The sequence below is a fragment of the Hyaena hyaena genome, unplaced genomic scaffold (genome assembly GCF_003009895.1).
Source record: "Hyaena hyaena isolate Hyena2069 unplaced genomic scaffold, ASM300989v1 scaffold_48, whole genome shotgun sequence".
NCBI lineage: Eukaryota > Metazoa > Chordata > Mammalia > Carnivora > Hyaenidae > Hyaena > Hyaena hyaena.
Window position 1 is genome coordinate 3,521,269 of NW_024080680.1, and position 21,653 is coordinate 3,542,921.

At 44.1% G+C, this 21,653-nt stretch overlaps 1 protein-coding gene across 1 annotated transcript in view; it reads left to right on the forward strand.

Moving 5' to 3' along the window:
• Positions 1 to 21,653, forward strand: part of FOXP1 (forkhead box P1) — a 597,016-nt gene that overhangs the window by 433,423 nt on the left and 141,940 nt on the right. Inside the window, exon 6 of the mRNA XM_039230557.1 lies at positions 11,392 to 11,493. Coding sequence (XP_039086488.1) covers positions 11,392 to 11,493 — 102 coding nt within the window. The remainder of the gene's footprint in view (positions 1 to 11,391; positions 11,494 to 21,653) is intronic.

The window sequence follows — 21,653 nt, forward strand, 5'->3', positions numbered from 1 at the left end:
AGTTTAATTTTTAAAAAAATTTTAGCGACTTTATTGAGATAACCTTGACACCAAGAAATTGTATCTGTATTAAGGTGTACAACTTGATGTTTCCATACATGTGTATACATTGTGAAAAAGTCACCCCAATGAAACTAACCTGTGACCTCTACATTATTACCTTTTGTGTGTGTAATGAGGGTTTTATTTTTTAATGTTTATTTATTTGAGGCGGGGGAGGGAGGGAGGGAGAGAGAGAAAGAGAGAATGAGTGGAGGAGGGGCAGAGAGAAGGAGAGATGAATCCCAAGGAGATTTCTCACCATCAGTGCACAGCCCGATGTGGGGCTTGATTCCACAGACTATGAGATCATGACCTGAGCTGATATCCAGAGTCGGATGTTCAACCAAGTGAGCCACCCAACGTGCCCCGAGAAGTTTTAATTTAAGAAGTATCCTCTTAGCAAATTTCAAGCACGCAATACAGTATTATTAATTACAGACAGCATTCTGTCCATAAGAATTCCAGCAGAACTAGCTAAACCCTAGTACCCTTTGACCAACATCTCCCCATTCCCCCCACACACACACCCCCCAACCTCTGGCAGGCAGTATTCTACTCTCTGAACTTCTGTGAGTTCAGTCTTTTCAGATTTTGTATATATAAGCGAGATCATGCACTACTGGGAAAGGTAGAATTTAAATGGAGAAGACACCTGGATGCCCTGTAAATGTGGACAGAGAACAGGGAGGGCATACTTGCGAATGTGGCCCTGGTTCCAGGAGTCCTGGAAATGAAAGGATCTGGTTGAAAAAAGTAGGTCTTTTGTGTAGGGAAAAGAGGTAGGTAAAGTCAAGTTAGAAAATGAGATACTGGGAAGAGGCCTCTCTGTTCATCCTAAAGGCTAACGTACCCTCATTCATCCATGCGTGTGTAGCTCTTTGGACTGCATATCTGTTTGCCAGAATTACCTGCAGCCGTATTTGGTCTAATCAGTGACCTTGGTGGAATGTGGGTATCAAGTTCTCATGAGACAGTGTGTGTGTTTGTTTTTGTTTTTCTGTCCTAGCCCTTCCCTGGCTTTGTGACCTTGGGCGAGTCACCGAACCTCACCGCCTCATGATTTTTCCACTCGAAATCAGTAATCCTAAACCTTGCCTTGCTTCCCTTCGAGATCTTGGGCATGTGAAGTAAGGTGATAAGTCTAAAGCAACTAGACATAGTTGCTGGCATAGTGCCTGGCCCATGGGGAGCCCTGCAAGACGCTGTTTTTATTTTAGTATCCTAAATGCAAGGAGTTATTACCCTTGCTGCTCTGTTTCTAGACGTTCCTTATTTCTTACATCGTTATACTAGTGCGATCTTTGCTATTTGCCATAACGGCTCTGAGAATTGTACATTATTGGAGAGTATTAGGATGACGACGACGATGATGATAATTTGGTCCTAGTTAACTATGGCCAGGAGTGAGTAGTTCCAAATTTTAGATTATTAGTCTGGTTTGGGTCTTTTCCTCTCTTTCCACTTCTATTTCTTTCTTTGTCTTTCGTCTCGTCTAGAACGTTGTGTCTTTATTGGTTTTTTACCTTGTCTTCTTTCCTCAATAGCCAGGTAAGGGAAGGAAGGTATTTTGTGAAGCAAAGCATTCATAGGGCATCTCAAATGTGTGTGACGTACATTACATGGAGCAAAGGAGGCACCGTATTTATTTGAGCAGAAACTGGATTCAGTGTTAGTAAAATCACAGAAAAGTCTCCACTGTTTTCAACGTGATTCTAGCCAGATTGTTCTGCACGCTTCAGAAATAGCCAGTCTCCTCCGAGGGTATGAAAAGATAGGAATCTGGCTTGTTCATAATGAGAGTTGCTGGACTGCATCCCCATGAGAGACAGCTGCGGGAAACAGCGGGTTAATACAGCCTGCTGGAGTTCCCTCTGATTCGCGTGTCCTTCCATTTGACCCCCCCATTTTCTACCTCGGGAACTCGGAGAAAGAGCGGACTCATTTCTTTCTTTCTCTTTGGGCCCAGTCTGGTCCTTCCTTAGCAAGGAGAAATGGGTTTGATGCAGCACCTAGCTTAGCGTTTTAGACATTTTCTAATAAACTTGGCTTCTGTTTTACTTCATTGCAATGCCGGTGTTGCCTCCGGTCATGGCGCCCCGGGCTGTGGTCTTGCCGACTCGTTCAAGCTAGACAGGCTCGGGCTTGGGCAGTGCTTGGATGGAATCTGTCCAAAGACAACTCAGGTGCTGGAGACTCGGTGGTGGTGATTCAGCGTCTGGCAGCGGCCGCAGCAAGGAGCAACCAACCAGGGTGCCAGCACAGGGGTTACCGGGCCCTGGGTTAATAGGGGTGTGGAGTAGGAGTATGGGGTGGGGAGGGGGTTGGTCTCCTCTTACGAGAGACTTCAAATAGACTTCCTGACTGTTGATGGCCATTAAACTTATTTCAGCTGATTTTGCAAGAGGAGCCTAGATCGCCTTTTTCTTTCTGTCTCATGAAAATTCCTCACCTTTACCTTCTTTGGCGGCAAGTATCCTCTACATGGAGTCTTAAATAATAAAGGTTATTCATAACTGCAAGCAAATATAGCACTTTTTTTTGAGCCCGCTTCTGCCTCCTCGGTTTCCTTTGGGGCTGGGACTTGTAGTCGAACACCTCCTGTTTCGGGCCGTCTGAGGTTTCTGTGTCCATGTGTCCTGGACACAGGACATGGGGTGGGGTTTGAGCTCTGAGACGTTAATGCTGGCAAATCACGGCACGGGAGCACAGTGGTACGATTCTGTTCTCCTTCATCCTGGTTCTTTGAAAAAAGAACAAAGAGAGAGAGAAAGGAAGGAAGGAAGGAAGGAAGAAAAAGGAAGGGAGGGAGGGAGGGAGGAAGGGAAGAAAGGAAAGAGAGAGAGAGAGGAAGGGAGGAAAGAAGGAAGGAAGGGCAGGAGGGAGAAAGGAAGAGAGAGAGAAAGAAAGGAAAGAGAAGGGAAGGAAGGAAGAAAGGAAAGACAGAAAGAAGGTAAGGATGGAAGGAAGAAAGAGGGAGGGAGGGAGGGAGGGAAGGAGAAAATACTGTGTCATCTTCTAGGAAAACACACTCTAATCAATTGCCAACATTAAAAAACTCCTGAGTTCTAACACACCACGTCAGGTCTTTACATTATTTGTTATAATTTAGAGTAAAGCCAAAGTGGGGCACCTGAGTGGCTCAGTCGGTTAAGCATCCAACTCTTGATTTTGGCTCAGGTCATAATCTCACGAGCCCCATACTGGGCTCTACACTGACAGCCTGGAGCCTGCTTAGGATTCTGTCTCCAGCTCTGTCTGCCCCTCCCCCGCTAGCTCTCTCTCTCTCGCTCTCTCTCTCGCTCTCTCTCTCTCAAAATAAATAACAAAAAACTAAAAGTAAAGCCAAAGTAAGAACGAAGGTATCAAGTGTCAGAGCAGTGATAACATTCCTGTATGTAGCTTGGAGACATTAAGTCAAGTCGGTAGGATTTGGGAAGCCCCACTTGGAAAGTAGATTTAGAAGGTGGAGGTTCAGGTTAGTGTGGGATGATAAAGAGATGGTAGTGGCCCAGGTGGCACAGGGATGCTGTGTCAGGGCCTCCTCTCCTCGCCCGCACACCTGTGGATGACACCCCCATGGCCATTCCTCCTTGCGCAGGTCGGACGGTGTTTATAGGGACCTTTGACTTGTTCATTTCCCGTCCTTTTTGGTTTCAGCTCACACACAGAATGTTGGAATGCCTGTACGCATGGTATTGTCTCTGCTCCAGTTTTCACCCTGTCTGTCTAGATGTTGTGTCATCAACTCATTTGCAAAGACAGCGGAACCTTTTGAGGAATCCACCCCCGTCTGAATGTCAGCTATCATGGATTGTCCCTCAGAGCATACAGTGCTTTCTCCAGCTGTTAGAACTCGGGGGTTGGCTGAGGCCACATGGCACCTTTCCCTTCTAGGTCACTGATTCACGTCCAGTATCCCAGCTGATCTAGGGCTTTGCTGTCTGCCTCACCTGCTCTGGGGCGGGGGGCCGGGGGGGGGTGGTCAAGTCAAGTGAATCAGCTACCTGTGAATGTTCAGGCTCCAACCTTGATTTGCATTCTTATCAAGTATAGTGCAAAGAGTCTATAAACGGTTCTCCGATGATTTTTTTCATGGTTGTTACCACCCCCTCCCATATATTAAAAGTTTAATTGGGGAGGTGTGTTGTTTTTTTGTTTTTTATTTATGACGCTAGTAACATGACTTGGTCTGTTAGAGTGCTTTCCTTCTGTGTGTGTGTAATATTTACACAGTCGTGAGACTCGGAATCTTTCCTTGGGCAAATCCCTCTATGAGATGAGCTTACTCTTCCAGTTTCCTGTGATAACCAAGTGTTTCATTTGTAAATAACTTTTTTTTTTTTTGCATTTTTATTGGAGAACTCATTGCCTCGGAATGTTGTTGCTTCTGTATGAATGCATGTACCCATCTAGTACTATCAGCCACTGTCATTTCTTTCTTTCCCGTTTTTTAAGGGACCCGCACACTCCATATGCAGGGGGTGATGAGGGTGCCCAAAGCAAGGCAGTGATCGAGTTTCTCTGCACACTCGGCCCCAGGTCTGGCTGCCAGGTGATGGTTAGACTGTGTTCCACGATGAGCACTGTAGTTAGGATGGTAGTTGCTGAGCTCCAGCAAGATAGCAGAGTATTTTATGGGGGAGAAAAGGCTCTTTAGAGGCACTAGAGGTGCACGTGGCGGTTGAGAAATACAGAGACCATGACTTCTTTCCTCCTAAGCTTCCCATGCTGCTTTTTATTGCTAGCTCCCCCGCCGCCGCCCCCATACGCACAGAGACTGTTGATTAGCCTGGGAAATTATCTGAGAAACAGGTTTGATCTTGAGGGGTGGGGAGAGTCTAGGAAAAGAAATGAGAGGAAAGGTGGCTGACTCAGAGCGGCCTTTGAAGCTGGGAGCGGGACAACTTGTCAGGGCAGACAGGAAATAACCGACTTTTCTCCACTGGCCCCTCGCGCACGCTGCCTTCATTCTATTGGTGTTCGGGACCTCACACCCAATTGAGGAGATTCACTCTGAGCTGGTGTGAATTATCGGTGAGGAGAAACACATATTCAGAGTTTGGAGCACGTTTCAGAGTCACAGAAAGAGGAGCACAGTGATGTCTTTTGTTTTCATGTCCCAGTTCTTTTTGGAAGCTCACATAGGACTTTGAGCTCTAAGAGCAGCGAATTAGTAATATCCTTGCCTGTCAGCTAAGTTCTAAAATTATTTGGGGCAACTGATCGCAAGCTCTGTTTTTATAAAACTGTGTCCAGTGGACTCTTCAGGGAATCTCAGAATACAGAAAGCACCCCAAGGCATGGGTTGGGCAAAGTTGTCCTGTATGGGGCCAGATAGGAAATATTTTAGCCTGTGTTGAAAGTACGTACCTCTGCTCTGGGATACAAAAGCAGCCACAGGCAGCATGTAATCAAACGAGCATGACTGTGTTCCAATAAAACTTTATTTGTGGATACTGAAAACTGAATTCCATGTCATTTTCACAGGTCACAAAATACTCTTTCTTTATTAATTTTCCAACTGTTAAAGTAAAAACCATTCTCATCTCATGGGCTGAATAATAACAGCTGATCATCTGGAGGATTCGGCCCAGGGGCTCTAATACTGTGCTAACCCAGGACCAAAGACACGACGGTTAGTCTTAGTTGTTGAGGACCTCCCAGGATTGGTGCTTATGTCAGGCCTCATTCCCGAGTGTTGCGTAACAACTTGTATGAGGATTTTTTCTCCTTGTGCCAGTTTGCTTTATGTATGTGCGCATGCATATCGAAATCATATTTTATGTAAACTTATTGATGTTTCTTCGAATACGGTAAACATGTTTTTGAACATTGGCTACCTCGATAAACAGGCTAAACATGGGGAAACCTATCTCCTAAAATATTAGCACCTGCTCTAAACTTCAGCTATAAATAGCTCAAAAGTTGTAAACATGCTTATGTGAAACACAATTTGTCAATAACAGATGGCAGTTATTTGCCAGGAAGGCTCTGATGAGAAAGATGTAATTTGGAACCATTAGAATCGGGGCTGTGTCAGAAAGGTCCAGGCCCAGTTAGCCTAAAAGTGTGGCCTGCCAAACTAGCAACCAAGTACCTACTCCCTGACTCTAAGTACTCAGAGCTGGTTGTGGCCCATAGAGAAATGATCAAAAGGCACCTTCAACCCCTTGTGAAGAGCAGGGCATAGGTGGCATCCACGGTAGAGAGGGAAGCTGGCCAGGCCCCAGATGAAGGCCACGCATACTTCCAGCCCTCTCTCTGTTCACTCACAGAGCCATTTATTTTAGCCCATTAAAGGAAAATAAATGTGTGTGCATCTGGGCTTTAAGTGCCTGGTTTTATCAGCCACCCCTCTCTATGACATCTTCAAACTACGTCTTTCTTGTAACCCGAGCCTAGCACTCAGCACAGTACCACGTTGTCCAGTGCCAGACGATTGTCCCATCTCTTACAAAGGAAGTGTTGACTCAACCCAGCCCAGGAACTACCATCAATAGTAAAAGGTCTCCAGAGATGGGATGGGACCTTTTAAGTTATTTACATTAGCAGTTGGTCTGGAACTTGAGTCAGAGTTGATCCTTGGTTCTTAAAAGATAAACTCTTTGGTTTATTCATATCCTTTCTCTTTCTCTTCCTCTCTCCCGCCCCTTTCTAACCCTCTCGCCTTCTCCCTCCCTCATACACACACAAACACAGGTCCACGCACCTTACTATTCTGTATGCAAAGGATCTAATCTTTTTGAGCAGAGTATCTTAAAGGACTTCTTTCCATATGTGACTGAGATGCTGTTACACAAATACCAAGAGTCCATCCTCATTCCTCAGTTGGAGGTTCAGGCAGTGGAGGTTCAGGCAGTGGAGTCTCAGATGAAGGACACTAATTTCATGTTGATGGATGTGACAGGGGAAAATGGCTATCAAGTAAGTATGTGTGAGAACCCAGTAGGTTTCTGGTGCATTTTCCAAAGGGGAGCCCATCAGTCATTCCAAATTTTCCACTGACCAACAATGAACATGACAATAAACATATTTTACTTCCTACAGGTGGTAGATACCAGAGATTCATATTACAAATGACATAATACAATTCATATTAATATGATAATTCTTATATGTGTACTCCTATACACTAAGGGCTTACTCCTCTTCCCTTTTATGACCATTTAAAATCTAGATTACAGTGATTTATACACAATAGAAATCAGAAAAAGAAGTGCCCTTTGATGGTTGATTTCACAGCATTTTAAGTTCTAACAAATTGTTTTAAATACTAGGTGAGGGAGCACCTGGGTGGTTCAGTCAGTTAAGCATCTGACTCTTGATTTTGGCTCAGATCATGAAATCAGAGGCTCCTGAGGTGCAGCCCCATGTCTGGCTCCGTGCTGACGTGGATGACTGCTTGGGATTCTCTCTCTCCCTTTATCTCTGTCCCCATCCCCACTCACACTTTCTCCCTCTCCCAAAATAAATAAATAAACTTAAAAAAATGCGTGGTGAGACCTCAGTTGCTTTGAGGGCGGGGGAGAATAGATGTAGTACTTTGTTCAACCTTTGTTTTCATGATCTCGATAAGGCCAGGGAATTCTGGTGGGGCAGCTCATTACAGGTCAGATGGGGGTGAATAATATGCACTTGTGTTGCTTCTCCATCCCAAGTATTTGCAATTATATTGGCTGTTCGCATTCATTTTGAGAATAAAATTTGGAAAACCAATTTGCACATACCTTCGTCTTTAGCCTTCTCTCTTTGGTAGTTTGACTCAGATATCCGTGTGTTCCTGCAAGTTCCTCAGCCTTTTCTGCCCTGTGCTGCTGTCTTTCATTATCTTTCTCTAGCAAGGCTCGGTACGAAATGCCATGAGGGAGCTGCAGTTCATTACGTGACTGGTTACGTTTGTGTGCTCCACATTGGGTCCAAAAAAAGATACTACACACCTACATGACTTTTTTGCTTAAAACCGGCACAATAATTGCCAGGATTTCACCAGCTAATTTTGAAATGTATAGAGCCAACTCAATAAACATTCATTAAATACTTAGGTTTGAGTCCTTTGCTTAAACCATGCAATGTTCTAATGAAAACTTAAGAATAGTTTGGTGTGGTGGTGGTGGTGGTGGTAGTGGTAGTGGTGGTGGTGGTGATGGTGGTGGTGGTGGTGTGTGTGTGTGTTTAAGAAAAAAAAAACACTGAGTATCATCCCTTTGGCCAAAAAGAGGAGTTAACTGTACAAATTCTCTGAGATTTGGTTAGTTAAAACTTGAATACCTGGGGCACCTGGGTGGCTCAGCCAGTTAGGCATCCAATTCTAGATTTCAGCTCAGGTCATGATCTCCCAGTTCATGAGGTCGAGCCCCAGGTTGGGCTCTACAATGATAGCGCAGAGGCTGCTTGAGATTCTTTCTCTCTCTCTCTGTCTCTCTGTCTCCGTCTCTCTCCATCTCTCCCTTTCAAAAATAAATAAATAAACATTTTTAAAATTGGAACACCTCCAAATACTCAGTGAAACATGGTAAATCATTTTAAAACATATTAGTGAGTTTGGAGTTTTCGTCGCTTGACCTTTGTTTGCTTGCTCTGTTTTAGTATCCAGTGTACCTAACCTTTTTACTCTTCCCCAACATACCTTCCTCTGCACTCTCTCTTCACCGTCATCTATGGCTCCTCTCTCTGCCTTTCCAGCTAGCAGCCAGACCCTGCTTTGCTGATCCGTCCATTCTTACTCCGGGAACTCTGAAGTGAGCACTTAACATATGTAGCGGTGCCCTTTCCTACATGAAAAAGCTATAAAGCCCTCATGTGAAATAGTTAAGGGAACATATACAGTAGGAGGAGAGGCTTCTGCTCCCGCAGGCACCTTGCAGAGGGGACTATTTTTCTTATATGATATAAATGAAATCCTCACTCTGCCCACTTTTACACCTACGCATGTACTGAGCGTCTCCAAGGAGACCAGGAAACCCGGAGTCCAGTGATGGTGAAGCCTCCTCAGAGACAGCAGGTTGGAGTCTCGGGCATCTCTCCCAGGCATCGTGGCTTCCAGATGCCCCACTCAGACAGCCTCTCTGCTGGAGGGCCTTCGAGGCAGGCTCTCTTGAACAAGTCTCTCCCTTCCCAGACGCAGTAGCCCGTACGTTACATCTGAAGGGGCTGGTGCTGGGGAGTTCAGTAGGCAGGATCCTCCCTGGGACAAGGGGGTGGGCGGGGCGGGGAGGTGGGACGGGAAGGTGGTATCTTTCCCAAGATCTTCTCTTTGTCACCCATTTGTCTGTGCATCTGTCTCATTACCTCCCTTCTTACACAGAGGTACCGCCCAACCTTACAAAATGTCTTTAAAATACTCTTTGTTTTAGTGGTATAGCTATGAGCTCAGTTCGGTGAAATTGTCCTTAGAGAAGTACTACTCTTGCTGATGGAACGTTTGTAATCGTGAACAGTGATCCTCATGGCCACTCCCTTTTCCCTTTGCTCTGAGTTCAACACACAGGGACCTCCGTGACACCTTCCCCTTCCCCCACTCCACGGCATCACTGTCACATTTTTTGGAACTATATACATCATTTTCTTATAGAAATGAAGCCTCTGTTTCTCTTTGAGGAACACCCTGCCATCCTAAGTCCCGCATGCACACCTTTTAAGACTTAGAGTATCAGGTCCATTTGATACATTGACCACATCGGTGTGTACATCTTCTTTTAGGCACAAATAATTAGTGACTTCGTAGAAATTTTTAGTCATGTAAGCCCCACGAAATCCCATTTTGTCTCTAAACTCTAAGCACGTCATTAATGAACATTCCTGGCATACCTTGCGCGTGAGCATTCTTGGCTCTCCGCCAAATTGACTCCAATAATCTAACTTTGCATGTGATTTTTCTAGCACGGTGTCTGCAGACTTCAGTCTTCTGTTGCTGGTCCGCTGCCCTTTTTGGAAAGGTGCGGCTACCTATTATTTCGGTCAAATTCTTTGACAGTAAATGTCCTCAGGAGGGTTTATTGATGACACTTTCCTTACTTGAACCTTTCAGAAAAACTGGTCAGTCTGTATTCTGCCCTTGGGGGGACTCTCCTATTTTCCTCTTGCTTTATCCCCAGTTCATATTAGTCCTCCAATCTCTGCCTTTAAATAAAAACCACCCATAAGGGCGCCTGGGTGGCTCAGTCAGGTAAGCATTCAGCTCTTGATTTCGGCTCAGGCCGTGATCCCAGGGTCAAGGTGTCAAGTCCCACATTGAGCTCCGCACTTAGTGTGGAACCTGCTTAAGATTCTCTCTCCCTCCCCTCCTCTCTCCCTCTCCCTCCCCCTCTTTCTCTCCCCCTCTCCCTCTTCCTATCCCTTTCCCTCTCTCTCTCCCTCTCCCTCCCCCAAAAGTCCCCCCAAGTATAAATAAATAAATAAAATAAGACCCACATCGGGGCGCCTGGGTGGCTTAGTCGGTTAAGCGTCTGACTTTCGCTTAGGTCATGATCTCGCGGTTCGTGGGTTCGAGCCCCGCGTCGGGCTCTGTGCTGACTGCCAGCTCAGAGCCTGGAGCCTGTCTTCTGATTCTGTGTCTCCCTCTCTCTCTGACCCTCCCCTGCTCACGCTGTCTCTCTCTCTCCTAGAAATAAATAAAAATATTAAAAAAAAAAATAACATCCATCTGTTTAAAAAAAAAAAAGACCCACATCAGAAGCTTAAAAAAGTCATTTTGTATTAGACATAATCAGTTTCGTTCACAGGCACATACTGTTCCCTCGGAGTTGACTTAGAGGTCACATTTGCTAAGTTTTTTTTCACATATGGTCTTTCGAGGTCACCCTGGGTATATCTTACCTGCTTTGATCTCACTTCTCAAATACCTTTATCCATAGCATGGTTCACCATTTAGTTTTTCCTCTTCATTTTGGCTTAAAAGGGGCCAAAGTCTTACTTTTGACCTAAGTTCCCCAGGACCCCCAAGAAAAATTGGAGGATAAAGGTGTCTCCCAAAAGAGCCTATTGTCCCCTAAGACTTTGTCTTTTGCCCAGGTCCTCCTTGGCCTCTCCACCTCCCTTCCTCCGAGTCCCATTCATTCTTGGTTCAAGTTTTATGTCAGCTGTAACGTGGAAGTAGTGTCTGCTTAGATGGATTGCTCTGCCTAAGGAAGGGTCAGTGAAACTGGCTAAATCAAGGAAAATGTCAACAAAGTGTGGAAAGTTTTCTAACTTAGACCAGTGGGAAGTTTTATCTGCTGTGTCATGCACCCAGGATTGCAAAAGTCACGATCCCGTCCCAAAGTGTCCTTCCCAGAGTCTTCCTGTATGTAAAAGAAGCCCTCCGCATGGGTGGTACTCACACAAACGTGTTTCTCCCATTTTCCCTTCCAGGCACTTCAAGTGGCAAGACAGCTACTCCTTCAGCAGCAACAGCAGCAGCAAGTTAGTGGATTAAAATCCCCCAAGAGGAATGACAAACAACCAGCCCTTCAGGTGAAAATTCTTTTTTAAAGAAAAAATGACATTATACACTTTGGGAGAGCCGAAAAGCAATTCAGAAGTCGATTGTGTTAGGGGTGGCAAATCCTGTTCGAAAATCTTGTGCAGAAGATGTGTTTTTAGTTTACCAGCAGAGTATGACATTTCGGAAAAAAGGACTATTTAATCAAAAGCGCGGTTGTTGGGAGGAGGGTCTCCTAATGAGATGATGTAACAGGAGGGAGCGTGGTGGTAGTGAAATGCCCAGAGTTCGAGAGACCCCCAAAAACAGACCACCAGAGACCAGAGTCAAAGCCAATCGGCAAGCGTAGTTTATTTGCAGGTTTGAACCCGGACCTCCGCGCACTCGTTGCCGGTGACGCTGAGAGGCCCTGAACAAAGCCTTTGCAGCCTTTTTATAGACAGGAGTAAACAAGTCGTGGGGAGGGACAGGAGATCTCTATGGTTACAGGTTTGTCATTGGTTAATATTTCAGTAGGTGTGGGCTGCTTAAGAGGCACCATGTCGCACCAAGGAGAACAAGTTCCTGGTACCCAGGATAGGTCACCTCATTGTTTCATGATGGGGCTAGAAATGCGGCACATGCACGGTTAGTGCAGTAGTTTTCCATTGGGGCAGACTAACCCCCCCAAGGGGACAAAGGGCAATGTCTAGAGACAATTTTTTTATTGTCTCACGGGGGCATGGGTGCTACTGACATCTAGTAGGTAGAGGCCAGAGATGCTGCTTAACTGATCCTATAGTCCAAGGAAAGATCACACACATCACGGAATCATTTGTCCCCAATGTATCATAGGGTCAAGAACTATTAGTAGGGCTGAGGCAGATACGCTGCTTTTCATATACTTAGTAACCAGTTACTAGTGACCTAGTAGCCAGCATAATACACACTGTTCTTTAGTGGATGTTTTCTGGATCATTCATAAAAAATGGCAAGCAATTTTTACGTAAAGATTTCAGAAAAGACTGTTTTAGCAACTTCTTACTTCAGGCGCGTTGAGGGCAGAGCCTCACGGGGCAGAAGTGGGTTTGTAAAAATCTAATTGGAATGTTGGACTTGGAGCTGAAAATTGTAGCAGATATTTCAAAGAAACTCGATGGAGGGTGTTGATACTCACATTCAAGACAGGGCACTGGTAGGTGCTCCATGGTTCAGCTACTCATGTAGCCGAGAGTGGACGTCCTCAGAACAGGAAGTAAGTAGGACTTTCCCACACGGGACACTTGGGGATGGAATTTGTCAGCAGTAGCTGCCGGGTAGAATTTGGCACGAGCGGCTTTGATCACGAGGTCCACCCAAGTTCTAGCTCGTGTTGACTTCTCTCAGACCAGAATGAAGCAATACCAGTTCCCAGATTATCCTGCAAAGATCTGACCGACGTTGGGGAGCAAGTCCTACTTCGACTACATCTCCTTGGGAGAGCGTCACTGTCTAGAGCAAGTTCGACAGTAAAGTAACACTTTATGGGAACAGTTGGGTGACACCATGTATTGTTGACTAACAGTTAAGGACACAGGTAGTTCTGTCGTAAACCGTCATTGGCTCTCTGTCGGCCTTTCTGCGCGTGTGAGTGCTGGGGACATTTTTAATGAGGTGCAGTGCCGTCGAGGTCCCGTGTCAGGTGCCGTAAGAAGTGCTTTGTTGTGCAGATGTCTTAAGAACAGCTCTGGAGGATGAAATATGACTGTGTTGACCTTTCAGCTGTGAGCTTATTTGTCAGGATTCAAATAAGTTGAAAGGATCAAACTGAACAGTTTCCGTAGTCAGACTGGGAATTGTGTTTCAGAGGTCAGCGGCGGAGGCCACATTGCGGATTCCAGAACATAGCCAATTGTTGGTACATATTAAAGTGCTGGGGCATCTCCTGCAGACAGAGACACAATTAAAATTCTAATTTATTAATGTATACAGGGAGCTGGCCCAGCCTGTCACTCAGTGATTCAAATGACTGTCCATTCTTTTGGCCTCCCTCTTGGAGTTCTAACCGCCTTAAAAATACCGTTAGTCCTCTTGAATTTATCAGACCTCAAGTGCATTGGAAAAATGACAATATGTTATTGGGCAGAGGTGGGAATCTTATACGTAGTAGAGCTTTGGTTAGGAATAATTTTAAAAAGTACACATATACACAGTCTGCCTGATGCACTGCTCTTCAGGATTGAAGATCATTTGTAATTTTTTTTTATACTAGACTTATATTCCCTCATACTTGCTTTTTAAAGACATATGGCATTTTTAGGTAACTTCTTTTCCAAGATGAACGAAGTTGCTTTAGGGCTAAATATATGAAGTAAAGTTTCAGGGGATTTCCTTTTGAGGGCTCTTTTTCTTGCCCGTTATAAGGTTTTCAGCCACCAGAAGAGTATGATACAGAGAGCTTCATTTTTCTTGGCAAAGACAGTGTCAAAACCAACCTAACACATTCTGCTGAGCACTTCAGTCTGTATAAAAAGTGTGGGGCGAGGGGGCCATCTTGAATGCTGGTTTTGCTAAATAAGATGTTTTGAGTCCCTTCCCACCCCACTGTAGGAGAGTTGACAAGCATAGAATTTAGACCGGCTTTGAGAGTTGATGGGGGGGGAAATAGTAGGTTGACTGTGCGCGTGCGTGCGTGCGTGTGTGTGTGTGTGTGTGTGTGCATGCGTGTGCATCATAGGCTACATCTTGTCAGCTGCCTGGTAGGGTCATGCAAATTCCCCAGGCTTTATTAGGTTGGCTGACCTTCTACAAACAGAAAGGAGGAATTACTAACCTAGGTCACACGGTGTATTACCTCCTTATGAAAGTACGTATATAGACTCGGTGATTCACAGAAGGAATAACCTTCAGAAAGATCCCTTGCCATCCCATGTCCTCGCTGGGGCACCCCAGCCAATGGGCCTCTCAAATGAGAGGGAAATCCTATCACAGATCTTACCAGGGTTCATTTCTGTCGTGCATACCCTTCACAACCACACCGAGAGACCTATTTTAGCAAATTTCAGATCTTCCGCATCGAGGAAGGCTTGACAGGGAACAAGAATTTGATCTACTGATTGCTTGAGGGGAAAAAAAAAAAAAAAGAAACCCAAATCCCCAAATATACTGTGACTTATATTTTAGGCATATCTCACACTTCTCTGCTTTATGTTTGGCAGTGCTCTCTAGTTTCACAGGCTGATGATAACAAACAAAAGAGAATGGAAAGTTAGAGGAGGCTCGGAGTGGTTACTCGATAGAGATCACAAAATGTAGTCAAACATCAGCAATTTGGACTAATTTCAGGATGATGAGAGTAAATAGGAGTGAGAAACGTTCTCTCCCGCTACACGTACAGACCGAAGTCGGAGCTGGCCACATTCTTGGGTGACGTGTGGTTTATATAATGAAGACATTAATTGGTATAGATACTGCTTTTGATGTTCTTAAAAAACATTCTACTCGGTAACCTAAACAGCCCCTTATTTAGCCTCTTGAGCTGCCTTGCAAAATTTTTTTCTTTTAATAAATGACACAAATGAAAATTGAAAATTGGCCCCGTGGTAAATTCAGGATGAGGATGACCTGAATTTATTAGAGATGACTTGGTGAGCATTTCTGGATCCGCCTCCACACACAGGGCGCCCTGCTGACGCTTATGTACATAGGAGACCGTCAAGGGTACAGACCCTGCCCTCAGGATGCTTAGAAGTTGTCAAAGAATTAGCAAGGTTTTGTTGCAGAAAAAGAAAATTGTATGTGGGTAAAAATAGTCGACTTGCTTTTCTAAATATTTACATGCTTCTGAAGATTGCTTGAACAAATGAAGTAAATGCTTAATGGTGCAGGTGTGCTCGTAACCTTGAAAACGCGTAACTTTACTGGCTGAAGATTAATTTGTGAGTAGATGAGCAATTTTATTGATTGAGTTTTGGAACTTTGACCACCGTTTCTGGGTAGTAATTCATTTTGGTTCTTTAAGCATTTTAGTTGTTGGCACGAGTACATAAACTGGAAGGAAATCAAATGACACATTTTCTCCTAAGAAAGTAAAAGTACATGTGTATTCTGGCAGCATTAAAGTTAGGAAAGAAAGTAAACCTTGTGTGTTGCTTACAGCGGAAAGCTGACCACAGTTTCAGGCCGTCTGTAAAGAATTTGAACTTGAAACCAGTCATCTGAGACGCTCCCCTCCTGCCTGTCCTCTCCCTCCCAAGGTGACATCATTTAGGAGCCCCTCATCCAGGAGGCCATTTCCCTGGAAGGAAGGGTAGCGAAATCCACTGGAAGTAGAATCGCATCGTCCCGTTGGAAGCTCACGATTATAATGAGGACTCCTGCTTGAGGTAGAGGAGGTTAAAATACGAGATTCAGCAGGTGGTTTTTTTTTTTTTTTTGCTTTTAGCATTTTTATTTGCCGTTATATAAAACGTGCTTTAGGCAGCATTTTTGCTTTGCATTAATGCCACATATAATCTTAGTACCTCATATCATTTCCACGCTATCCACTAAGGAATAAATGGGTAAGAGGAAACCTTTAAAGGAAACTACAATTTTATGTTGCACATAGTGAAATGGAATGGTTTTTGAAATACTGACCCTTAAAAAATACTCCTGCGCACGGAATTAGTAGAAGTGGATATAATTCAGGAGAAGGAGGCGAAAATTGTTTTAAATGTCTAAAGTTAACGTTGTCTAGAATCGGCATCTCTGACATGAAATTGAAGGAAGTGGTGAAATTTGGATGCCTGGTAAGATGTCATTGTGATCATACGACTTTGGAGAGTCCCAAAACCCTAAAAAATCGATCTTGATAAGAATCAATAAAATACAGATGATGCTTTAAAAATGGTTAATAGGCCTTTCAGATTACACACACCATTAAAAATAGGATAGAAGCAGTGACCCCTCCCCTCAGAAAAATGCACAGGCTCACAGAATTTTGTATTCACTGGTAAGAATTTCCTGAACCTCAAGAAGTCCATCCTGTGGCCCAAGCCAAATACTCTTGCTTTCAGAATTTTTTTTTCTAAAATAGTATGCTTTGGGGCACTTGGTGGCTCAGTCGGGTGAGTGTCTGACTTCAGCACAGATAACGATCTCACAGTCGTGGGTTCGAGCCCCACGTCAGGCTCTGTGTTGATAGCTCAGAGTCTGGAGCCTCCTTCCGATTCTGTGTGGGTCCCTCTCTGTGCCTCTTCCCTGCTCATGCTCTGAGCACAACTGTTAAGAAATAAACGTTAAGAAAAATTTTTAAAAATTAACGTTTATTTATTTTTGAGAGAGAGAGCAAGGAAGGGACAGAGAGAGAGGAGATGGGGCTCGAACCCACAAACCGTGAGATCATGACGTGAGTCAAAGTCAGACACTTAACTGACTGAGCCACCCAGGTGCCCTCCCAAAAAAAATTTTTTAGTAAAGTAGATAATAAAATAGTGTGTTTTGTCCTTGCCTCTGAGTTTCTGATCTGAGTTGTAATATAATCAGTTAGCTCATTTTTGCCGGTTCAGCTTTAGTATTTAGGATGATCCTATATCCTAGTCTTTTCCAGGATATCCCTAGTGTCTGCCCGTTGCATGTGCGTATTTATTAAAAGTTCTCACTCTTTGAAAGTACCTTAGTTTGGACATGACTTACATGGTCACCTTACATATATCTAAGCATTAAAATTCAAGTGTGATGCTAGTGTTTTAAATGTAAGCATGTCCTTCCAGATGGCCAACAGACACATGAAACGATGCTCAGCATCCCTCCTCATCAGGGAAATACAAATCAAAACCACACTGAGATACCACCTCATGCCGGTCAGAGTGGCTAAAATGAGCAAATCAGAGAACTCTAGATGCTGGCGAGGATGTGGAGAAACGGGCACCCTCCTACACTGTTGGTGGGAATGTAGACTGGTACAGCCCCTCTGGAAAACAGTGTGGAGGTTCCTCAGGAAACTAACAATAGAACTCCCCTATGACCCAGCAATAGCACTGCTAGGAATTTACCCAAGGGATACAGAAATGCTGAGGCATAGGAGCACATGTACCCCAATGTTCATAGCAGCACTCTCCACAATAGCTAAAACATGGAAAGAGCCTAAGTGTCCATCAACAGATGAATGGATCAAGAAGATGTGGTTTATCTATACCATGGAATACTACATGGCAATGAGAAACAATGAAATCTGGCCATGTGTAGCAACATGGATGGACCTTGAGGGTGTTATGCTGAGCGAAATAAGTCAGGCAGAGAAGGACAAATATCATATGTTTGCACGTATAGGAGGATTAGGAGGAACTTGACGGAGGAACAAGGGGGAGAAGAAGGGCGGAAATGGTGGGGGAAAGGGAGAGAGGCAAACCATGAGAGACTCTTGAATGCTGACAAAAACTGAGGACTGATGGATGTGGGGGGGAGGGGGGATGGGCATGGAGGAGGGCACTTGTGGGGATGAGCACTGGGTGTTATGTGGAAACTAATTTGACAATAAACTATTTGTAAAAAAATAAAATAAAATAAAATTGACTAACAACAACAACAAAAAAATAAATGTAAGCATGTCTTTGTCACCATATGCATATGTCCCTGTAAGCAAAGATAATTAACATTTAGTATGCGCTGAATGTGAACCATCCCCATAGCTACCCTGTGGTATAGGAATGCCATTTTTTTAATTTTTTAAATATTTTTACTAATTTTTGAGAGAAAGAGAGAGAGAGAGACAGCGTGAGTGGGGAAGGAACAGAAAGAGAGAGGGAGACAAAATCTGAAGCAGGCTCCAGGCTCCCAGCTGTCAGCACAGAGCCCAGCGCGGGGCTCGAACCCATGAACCGTGAAATCATGACCTGAGCCCAAGTCGGACACCCAACCGACTGAGCCACTCAGGCGCCCCTAGGAACATCACTTTACTGTGCTATGGATGCGGAAAAGTAAGACTTAACGGAAGTTACCTGACTTGCTGCAGAGCACACAGACGACAGGTGTAGCACCAGGGTGGGAGACCAGGTTTTTTCTAGAACCACTGACCACCCGTATGCCATCAGGAAGCTGATTATAGCTGCCCCTTCCATGTATATTTCCTCAGCATCTACTGAGTGCCCTGTTTGCCACAAATAAGCAGATTATTATATTTCCCATAATAAGCAAAAATAAAACCAAACCAACAAAATCCTATTCCACTGTAGATATCTGGATTTCAATTAAGAGGACTAAGGCCTGGGTAATTATCCTAATTGTCGCCCTGTTCGTGTGTGTGTCTCAGCGGCGAGCAACAGCGAAGAAAAGTTACTTGTCATTCTCAAGTCTGAAGTGCTCTTCTGAGCTTTCGTGTGTTGGAACACGGAATGGTATGTTATAATCATTGTTGGGGCTAGGAGGTGGGGAGGGGCAGGGAAAAAAACATACTTGACTGGTCAAAAATGTGTAAATTGCTAACAAAATGACACATGTAATTAAGAGTGCTCCTACCATTTTACCTTGTGGTTTACACCTCCAGTGTTGAAAAAGAGAGCGACTCCCACCTCGCTAATTACCATTATCACTGAAACGCTAGGGCTGGACTCATTAGTTCTATGTGCATTTAATTAGAGGAAGGCTGAAATTGGATTTAACTTATTACTTTTTCATGGATCACTTTCTTGTCATCACTTCAAATTGGATTGCAGCCCCAGGTAACTAATTATGAGAGCCACAGGATCAAGAGTGAAAAAAAAGGTAATTAGGAATAACACTGTCGGACCCTTGCTGGTCGTCCACTTGTGCTTCGGAAAAAGGAGAAAGGGAAAAAAAAAAAGCCGTATTTTGTAGTATTACAGATTAGGGAGTTAGATGTATGCATGGTTGCTGGGCATCATGGGAGCCTGTCGCCACCCATAGTGGTTTCTATGATTTACAACTGAGTTGAAGATGTCGAAGCGACATGGTGCCACAGTCAGCGCCTTAATACCTAGATTAAACTTGTAAAAGCAACAGATTGGACGTAGGTATGAGGCGTCTTCACGACTGTGTAGTCTGGGGGCCTCACATACATGATTACAACAAAGCTGTCAAGATGCCTCTGAGCCAAAGTACAGAATATTTTAAGTACAGGGAGTTAGAATTTAATGAACGTATTAATGTTCCAGAAACATCATTCATATCTGACAGGAAGACATATCAGTCAGCACAACAGTTAAGGTTTAAGGGTTTCTACATCAGGAATTGTCAAAGTTTCCAGCAGACCGTAATATTCAGACCACTTACTGTGCTTCTGGTTTGTTCTCTACCCCACCCCAATGTTGTGGATAGACTTGCTAAGGTTCAGTTTCTTCTTCCGCCCCCATCGAAAATACTTTAAAACAAATTATATTGTTTCCATGTGCAGAGCAGAATTCAGAACTGCAAGCAATCAATTTTATTGACATCGTCTGAAAAAATGTTGGTGACAGTTGCAGGATGTGAAAGGCTTGGATTTTTCAAGTTGCCAGTACTAAATGTGGCCCCAAAACAAACAAAAAAACAACAAAAAAAATTAACAAAAGAAAAATTTTTAATGTAATCTCATTACCCAAAAGTCCTGTGAGTTAGACTCTCCCAAGAAAGGATTCTTCTTTGATAGACTGTGATAACATAATGAGAAATCTTGATATCAAGTCTGTGGGTTTCCATGAAGAAAGAAAAAGCTTCCCAGAGAAGTGAATCACCAAGGAAAGATGGCTGCCCTTTCCTTAAGTTGTTTGAAATTGGTCTTAATGCTCTGTTAATGGTAAGCAAATAATCATGATTGGGTCTTAGGTGACTTTCAAACCTGGGTAAGTGAGACTTGCTTGTTATTTTTTTCGGAAGTAGAGACAATGATGTGCCTGCCTGACAGAGGCCACCACATTATTATTCCCAAAGCGATAAAATGCTCTTCCTGGAATTAGGAGTCCTTTTCCTTTGTGAACCTTCTGAGCAAAATCTCAAAAACCAAAATAGTAGTCATCAAGTCTAACGCAGAAAATTAAAGCTTTTTTTTTTTTTTTTTTTTTTTTGGAACATCTTAAGTTGATTTAGAATTTTTGTACACAATATTCGTCTGTGGTTGAAAGGGGGCACGCCGAGGTCAAGTGATGTAGTGTTTTCCATTTTTCCATATGAGTCTCACAGTGTGTGATAAAAGCAAACTCCTTTATTTTGTAAGTCTGCAGGAATTTCTGATGAAGTGCAGAGGTCATGTTCCCTGTCAATTTGAGTAGCCAGCATTTTTTAACTACTGTTTTTTCTTCTCTTTTTTTGTGTGTCTTTTCTTCCCTGCCCCCCCTCCCCCCCCATAAACCATGGCACTTTTCTGACACATGCACAGTGAAGTCTTCCAATCTGAAACTCATTAGCACACAGCATTGGACCCTGTCCAGTGGTTAGAAAATTTCCTGAAGCCTAGAATAACAGCATTTGGTGTAAGCACCACAAACCGGCAGTGACAATGGGGGTACTCGCACTCCCCTGGCGCCCTGCCCGGTGGGGAAAGCCAACTGACCGTGCGACACAGTGGAGACAGAGGTTGCATGTGGGGTGGACTCGAAAAGTTTGGTCCTTAGAGAAATATACTTCTGAAATCACAAGGCAATATCTCTTTTTCCCTACGCTTATTATTTCAATTGGTTTGGAGGTATTTATCAACATTAGCTGCGGGAACATGAAAGCAAAGCCATTAGAGAAATAGGATGAAAAACCACTTCCGACCAAATAATATTTTCACCTCTGTAGCTCTTGGGCATTCCAGAACCTCTGGATTTAATTCATTCATTCATTCAGACTTGATTTGTTGCACCTCACTGTATCGACATAACCTGACCAAGACGACATCCTCATCTTCACAGTAGACAGATTACGCGGTCCACCGTGGGTCATGATCACGTAAGCCAAGTTTTCCAACAGGAAACTGAGTCCCAGAAATGGAAGAGTAATATTAAACAGCAGGCACGTCAAATTATACTTGCTAGGAGCCAACTGCGCACAACAACCGTATGGGAATCAGTGCTATTATTATTCCCATTTTACCGATGAGGAAGGTGGGGGGGAGGGCAGAGAAGTTAAGGTGTCCAGGGCCACACAGCCAACGAGGGGCAGGGCTGGGGCTCTTCTAGCCCCAGTAGTCTGGCTCAGGAATGTGTGTGCCCTCATCCAGAGCATTCTGCCCCCTCACACTGAGCTGCTGCTGGCCCTGGCAAACAGGGACAGCGAA